At 37.1% G+C, this 7,439-nt stretch overlaps 2 protein-coding genes across 2 annotated transcripts; both read left to right on the forward strand.

Moving 5' to 3' along the window:
- The first annotated feature begins 315 nt into the window (after positions 1 to 315).
- On the forward strand, positions 316 to 1,479 carry LOC107625123 (importin subunit beta-1-like). Its single transcript, XM_088506312.1, has 2 exons — positions 316 to 702; positions 798 to 1,479. Exons 1-2 carry the CDS (start codon positions 359 to 361, stop codon positions 994 to 996), a joined length of 543 nt encoding a protein of 180 aa, XP_088362438.1. The 5' UTR covers positions 316 to 358; the 3' UTR covers positions 997 to 1,479.
- Positions 1,480 to 3,948: 2,469 nt separating this feature from the next.
- LOC148573343 (uncharacterized) lies at positions 3,949 to 5,575 on the forward strand. The gene is made up of 3 exons (XM_088505737.1): positions 3,949 to 4,710; positions 4,948 to 5,424; positions 5,525 to 5,575. Exons 1-3 carry the CDS (start codon positions 3,949 to 3,951, stop codon positions 5,573 to 5,575), a joined length of 1,290 nt encoding a protein of 429 aa, XP_088361863.1.
- Positions 5,576 to 7,439: the final 1,864 nt, after the last annotated feature.

Below are 7,439 nucleotides of genomic sequence, written 5' to 3' on the forward strand. Positions count from 1 at the left end.
AGCAGAGTGAACTGATTGGCCTACTTTGTGGTTGCTTGCAAGTAATTATTCAGAAGCTAGGGTCTTCAAAGCCCACCAAATATGTCTTCCTGCAGTATGCTGATCAGATAATGGGGCTTTTCTACAGGGTTTTTGCTTGCAGAAACGCCACAGCACATGAAGAAGCCATGCTAGCCATTGGAGCCCTTGCCTATGCTATAGGCGCCGATTTTGCCAAATACATGCCTGAATTTTACAGGTTTCTGGAGATGGACCTTCAGAATTTTGAGGATTATCAATTTTGTGCCGTCACTGTTGGTGTGGTGGGGGCTTGTGCAGGGCATTGGAAGATAAAATACTGCCTTACTGTGATGGGATTATGACACAACTTCTGAAGAATTTGTCAAGTGATAATTTGCACCGTTCTGTGAAGCCCCCATTGTTCTCTTGCATTGGTGATATAGCTCTTGCAATAGGAGAAAACTTTAATAAATACTTGATGTATGCAATGAACACACTGCAGCTTGCCTTAGAGATGTATGCCCACACATCAGGTTTTGATGATGAAAGGACGGAGTACATTAATTCTTTGAGAAATGGAATATTAGAGGCATATTCTGGGATTTTCCAAGGGTTCAAGAATTCATCAAAAACCCAGCTGTTGATTCCTTATGCACCTCACATCCTCCAATTCTTGGATAGCATATACATGGAAAAAGACATGTAAGAAAGTGAAAAATGTTACCTTGAGTGTTTTTGCTTTTTTTTTTTTAATACAATAACCAGTTTTAATGGCTTTTGTTGCCTTCACTATGCAGGGATGAAGTGGTTATGAAAACAGCAATTGGAGTCCTTGGAGATCTGGCTGATACGCTAGGAAGCAATGCAGGTTCTTTAATTCAGCAGTCTTTGTCAAGCAAAGAATTTTTAGATGAATGTTTGACCTCAGAAGATCATTTGATTAAAGAATCTGCTGAGTGGGCCAAGTTGGCTATCAATCGTGCTATATCTGTTTGAGGTTCATCTGAGTTGCATATTCTTTTTCGTAAACTACCTGCATGCATTTGGGTGTCAAAATCGGTCTTGGGAGATTGCATGAGTCAAGTTGTCACCATGCTCAGACAACAGAAGGTATCAGTTTGAAACTCTTCAAGTTGTCACTAACACTTGCATCATCACCAATGCATCACTGACTTTTGCATGAGCACCATCGAGTCCAGTTTGGTCAAGAGGAAGAAGGTAGCAATGAGTTTGCAAATGCGGGTGTGGGTCTTCATGGGACACATAATTGGTTGCATGGCCGAGGGGAGGCGGTAACTGATCCATGATTGAAAAATTAAGATACCCTTTGATGCTGTGTCTGAAGTTGGTCTTATTAGAAGATAAACCCATTATAGCCTGACAATGGTTTTCCCATAAACTAGCCATGGGTTGTTAGAATGGTGGAATTCACAGGGTTGAACTGGTTTTCATCAACACCACCAAAGTGCCTTGTTTCAAAAGAATCTCTTCCTTTTTCTGACTTTTAACACTGTATCTAGTTTTTTTTTTTTTTCTTTAACATTGTCCCTTTGCACAACATCAGGGTACCAAATTGTCAAAATCCAACTCACTGTCTTCAGCCCACAAAAGCAAACTTGGTCGGAGTTCTTCCTCCGCCACCGCAGCGAAGAGCTCGAGGCATGGCTTCCGTGTGATTGCGACACTTGTCCACTGCGACCCCCACCTATGCTACCCATCATGCAACCGGTCATGAATTTTCGGCCTCTGCAGAATCAAGCTCAAGCTGCAGCAACAATGGCAATTTAAAACGAAGAGGGGATTAGGATTTACAGACCTAGGACTAATTTGACATACATATGGAAACATATCTTGTCACCAGCCACTCTGCGCCAAGCTGGCATGCTCATATGCCACAATGATAGCCACCTAAGCAACAGTTAACGGCGTCACTGACGGAATTGACGGAAATTTGACGGAAGGACTAACGTTACCAATTTTAAATTTTTCGGGGACAAATTTTATTATCTTTTTCTTACGGGGACTCGTTTGAAGAATGGGCTATCTTTCGGGGACCAATTTAGCTATTTACTCTATATATCATACATAAGACTTTTACCACTATCACTTCATTTCAAAATTTATAATTTGTCTATGAGAAATATTTACATCAACAAATGAAGAGAAACTTATTTACTTAAAAATGATTCTATTAGATGATTAGGTACAAAATAAAAATATTATTGTATTTTTAAAACAAATTTAGAGAAAAAAATACTTACTGTTTTTACTATTTATATTTTTTTCATTTTATAATACTTTACATATAATTATATTTTAAGATCATTATAATTATATTTATTTTTATATGCTATTTAAATCAAAGAATCAATTTTGATCATTTTTCAACACTATTTTGAGTTTGTATTACTTGAGAGTTGAGACATTGTCTAACAGAGTGAGTTAAAAAAAATATTAACATGTATTTTTACTTTATGCTATTTAAACTATTCTTATTAAAAACAACTTATTCAATATATATATATATACACAAAAAATTAAATATTCTAAAAAATTTTATTCTTATTATTATAGATGTTACTATATGCACTAGGAGCAGAAGAACAAATATAAAAAATCATAAAAGATACAAAAAAAAATAAAATTTTTGTGCTACAACATAAAAAATTGTTATAGATTCAAATTATAAAAATTTCTATCAAATTTTATCAAATTATACTTATCATAAAAAATTTCATTAAACTATAAATTACTAACTCAATAATTATTATAGATTCAAAATTAAATAAAAAATTTCATATCAAAATACTACAATAATTTTTGTGCTATTTGATAGAGAAACAAAAAAAATATTAGGCACAACTTCTTTAAATCTAATTACACTCTAAGATAGCAATGATATTCAAACACCATCTCAATTAAAAAATTTATACAAGCTCGCACTTATATTCGAAGTCAATGTAAATGATTTTATATTTAAAGAAGGCTCTCAATAATACAGGATTACTAAGATATTTGTCGGGCTTTTTTTTATATTTAAATTAAATAAATATAAAATTTATGAAAATACATAAAGTACAACATAATTACAAAAATACACCATTAGTCACATCTCAGTTATTAAGAAGGTATTTTAAAAATTGAACATATCTTAAATATCGAGACCCCAATCAGCATGAAAAGAGTTAAGTGGGGTTTCAAAATACATGCAAAGATAAAATATGAGTTTATCCAAGATATGCACGATGCGCAAATTGATAATTCAATATCTAAAATATGATCATTTTTTATTTCGGTGGTGTTTGATAGAATATGTGGATATAAGCTTAATCTGGTACTGATTATTGAATTGTTAAGAATTCATGGGGCACTAAATGGAGTGAAGGAGGGTACATAAGGATGAAAAAAAAAAACATATATGTTGGTCTTGGATTACGTGGAATTACCATGGTTGCTTCTTATCTCACTACATAACTATTTTCAGTGAATTAAAATTTTTCTAATGAGTATTTTAAGAGTACTTTGTAAAATTTTTAAAATATTTATTTAAAAAAAATATATTCAAATATATACTTTTAGAATATTTGTTAGTAAGATTTTTGTAATATTTATAATAATTGATCCGTTTTTGTTATTTTCTTTAAGTATTTATATATTTATAAATAAAAATTTTAAATTTTTATTTTAATTAATAAGTAAATTAAAAAATTTTTATAGAAATGAATTGTTATAAATATTATTTATGATTATTTTAAAAAAGTACTATATTTAATAAAATTATTGTCTCCTAAATATTATTGTATGATATCATTAAATTAATTTTATATTATATAGATACTATCTTACCATACCAACATAAAAGATGGCGTTATTAGATAAAGTATGTGCTTAGAGTGTAGCCAATTTATTTTTATAGTAGTTGATCAATGTATCAGTTTTGAAATCACTATGGGCAATACATCTAGTTACTGCAGTGCGGTGTATGCTAATCCGCATATACATCGGCGTAAAGAACTGTGGGGTGACTTGACAAGGATTGCTAATATGATCCACAGACCTTGGATTGTGTTAGGGGACTTTAATGATGTTTTGTTGCAGAGTGAAATTAGAGGGGGGCAATTTAGACTTGCCAGAGCAGAACAATTTGCAGAAACATTGGAGGATTGTGGGCTGTTTAATATGGGGGCTATTGGGAGAAGATTCACTTGGTACAGGAAGGTGAAAGGTGGGGTGCAGGTGGCCAAGAAGCTTGATAGAGCAGTCATCAACCAGGACTGGCGACTAATGTTTCCGGAGGCTTATACTGAGGTGCTGGCGCGCCTTCACTCTGATCATTGCCCATTATTCACTAGGTGCAAGATGGCAAAGAGGGCTACCAAAGGCTATCGTCCGTTCAGATTCCAGGCTGCGTGGATGACTCATCCTCTTTTTAGGAATGTTGTTGATACAGCTTGGAATAGAGGAGCTCCGGATGTAGTCAAATGTTTGTTGGAGGTTCAAAAAGATGCAACTAGCTTCAATAAAAAGGTTTTTGGCAATATTTTTGTTAAGAAAAGGGAGTTGGAGAGGCTTTTGAATGACGTTCAGATTACTCTGGAAAGTCGGGAGGATCAACAGCTTAGGATCAAAGAGCAATCTTTGCATCAGGAACTGAATGCTGTCCTTCTTCAAGAAGAGTTGTTGTGGTATCAAAAATCTAGAGAACAATGGGTGAGATGTGGAGACAGAAATACAAAATTTTTTCATCTGCAGACAGTTATCAGGAGAAAGAGGAACAAAATTCATGGGTTATTTTTGGAGGATGGGTCTTGGGCCACGGAGACTACGACTCTAGAAATGGCGGCAAATTCTTTCTTTCAAAAGCTCTTTTCTACAAGGGAGGATATTGACCTGGACGCCATGGGGCCTTTTCCTTGCCCGTCTCTTAGTACTAAGACTTGTCAAAAGTTAGTGGAACCGGTGACGTCTGAAGAGGTTAAAAGAGCTGTGATGACCATGAGTTCATTTAAAGCCCCAGGGCCAAATGGATTTCAAGCAATTTTCTACAAAGAGTTCTGGGACTCTCTTAGCAACGATGTGTGTAGACTGGTCAAGCGAGCCTTTGAGGGTGAGCCACTGAATGCGGCTATCTTTGATACTCTCATTGTTCTAATTCCTAAAGTGGAAGTTCCCTCTTCCTTACGGGAGTTTTGGCCTATTAGCTTATGTAATGTAATTTATAAAATTGTCACAAAGGTTCTAGTTAACAGGTTCAGACCTTTCCTATCGGAGATCATTGGTCCTTTGCAAGGAGGGTTCATTCCAGGAAGAGGAACCACAGAGAATATTATCATTGCTCAAGAGATTATGCACTTCATGAGGAACACCAAGTCTCGAAAAGGGACCATGGCATTCAAGATTGATTTGGAAAAAGCTTATGATAGGGTAGACTGGCGTTTTCTGGAAGCTACTTTGGTCCGGTTTGGGTTTCCAAAGGCTACCATTAATCTTATATTGAATTGTGTGACTTCCTCTTCGTTGGCAGTTTTGTGGAATGGGAACAGGCTCCAAAATTTCAATCCGAAGAGAGGGTTGAGGCAAGGAGATCCTATGTCTCCTTATCTATTTGTACTCTGTATGGAAATGCTTGCCTGCTTTATCTCTCATAGAGTTTCCCAAGGTTTGTGGAACCCAGTTGCGGTTTCTAGGAATGGACCACGACTCTCTCATTTGATGTTTGCAGATGATCTTTTGCTTTTCTGTAAGGCATCAAAAGCTCAAGTAATAGAGGTCATGCATTGTTTGGACTTGTTTTCTAGAGCGTCAGGTTTAAAGGTAAATCTTCATAAGTCAAAGGCCCAGTGTTCCAAGAGGATGTCGGAGAGGAGAAAAGAGGTTCTCTCAGGGGTCTCTAACATCCGGTTCTGCAATGATTTGGGTAAATACCTGGGAATTAACATCGGTCATGCCAGAGCTTCCAGGAAGACGGCTCAGGAGATTATTGAAAAAATTTTGAGAAAGCTCTCCAGTTGGAAAGGACGCCTACTGAATAAGGCAGGGAGGCTTTGTCTTGTTAAATCGGTTATGGCCTCTATCCCAGTTTATGAAATACAAATTTCTCTTCTCCCGAAGTATGCATGTAATAAAATTGATTCCTTGATGAGACAATTCTTGTGGAAAGGCCAAGCGACTGGAAAAGGGCTGCCTCTGGTCAGGTGGGAGGTCGCCATAACTCCTAAAAAGGCAGGAGGATTGGGTATTAGGGATACTTCCTGTGCTAACATGGCGCTTCTGGGAAAGTTGGTATGGGATTGTCTAAATAATAGTGAGAAGTTATGGGTGCAGGTTCTAAAGCATAAATATCTCAGGAATCAATCTGGTATGAACAGAAATAGTAGAAATTCTTCATCGGCTACCTGGAAGAACATTGTTAGTGCCTATGAGCATCTCAAGGAAGGGCTTCATTGGAATATTGGAGATGTCCACAAATCAGTTTGGTATGATGAGTGGACTCCTTTTGGTAAGCTTTGCAACCTTGTTCCTTATGTACATATTTCTGAATCAGATTTCATGGTGGCTGACTTGTGGAAAGGGGTGTCTTGGGAGGTTGATAGTCTTACCACGCCTATTCCGCATGAGATTAAGCAGTTTATTTGTGGTCTGAGATATCCTAGTTTGACTGAGTCGGAGCCACAGTGGGAGTGGTGGCCTGCAGCAACAAAAAAGTATAGTACAAGGGAGGGTTACAGATGGTTATTAAAGAAAACATTAAATTGGAATGCCAACAGTAATTGGAACTGGTTGTGGAACACAAACATTCCAGAGAAGTTCAAATTTACTATGTGGCTTAGCTTACATGATGCTCTACCAACTGAGACCTTTCGATTCAAGTGGCATTTAGCTTCTTCAGATATGTGTAAGAGATGTAACAAGGCGCAGGAGACTATGGAGCATTGCCTTAGAGACTGTGAACGATCAAAGGCAATCTGGTATATGTTGGATCCTAGTATCCTGGACTCGACGGCTGGTACTGCTCTTGAAGAGTGGTTTCGGAAGGCCTTGGCTAACAATGAGGCGTCCTTTGGTGCAGGGCTTTGGTGGGTATGGAGACATAGGTGCAATGACATATTCAACACTGACAACCCTTGGACAGACCATAAGGTTGTTGCCTTGGCCAGAATTACCGCCAAGGACTTACATGTTTACAGGAATCGAAGCAATGCCTTTAGGTCTCTCCGAAATTGCCTGTGTTGGGAACCACCGGTAGGCAATAGTTTTAAAGTTAATTGTGATGCAAGCTTGTATATGGATTCAAATTTAGCGGAATTTGGGTGTATTATTAGAGATTCTAAGGGAGATTGGATCTCGGGCTGCTCTGGAAGCATTCCCCCTTGGTCTATAATCAGATGTGAATTATTTGCTGCTTGGAGGGGGCTGGTTTTAGCTTGGGATTGCGGTTT

Source organism: Arachis ipaensis, chromosome B2 (assembly GCF_059453495.1).
Source record: "Arachis ipaensis isolate K30076 ecotype BB chromosome B2, ASM5945349v1, whole genome shotgun sequence".
NCBI lineage: Eukaryota > Viridiplantae > Streptophyta > Magnoliopsida > Fabales > Fabaceae > Arachis > Arachis ipaensis.

What these genes read in the sequence shown, in the direction of transcription:
- LOC107625123 (XM_088506312.1), top strand. Translation starts at nt 359, where the DNA reads ATGACACAACTTCTGAAGAATTTGTCAAGTGATAATTTGCACCGTTCT. An exon ending in ATATACATGGAAAAAGACAT is followed by an intron (nt 703 to 797) that starts GTAAGAAAGTGA and finishes TTCACTATGCAG; the next exon opens with GGATGAAGTGGTTATGAAAA.
- LOC148573343 (XM_088505737.1), top strand. Translation starts at nt 3,949, where the DNA reads ATGGGCAATACATCTAGTTACTGCAGTGCGGTGTATGCTAATCCGCAT. An exon ending in AAAAATCTAGAGAACAATGG is followed by an intron (nt 4,711 to 4,947) that starts GTGAGATGTGGA and finishes ACTTGTCAAAAG; the next exon opens with TTAGTGGAACCGGTGACGTC. An exon ending in TGGAAAAAGCTTATGATAGG is followed by an intron (nt 5,425 to 5,524) that starts GTAGACTGGCGT and finishes CTTCGTTGGCAG; the next exon opens with TTTTGTGGAATGGGAACAGG.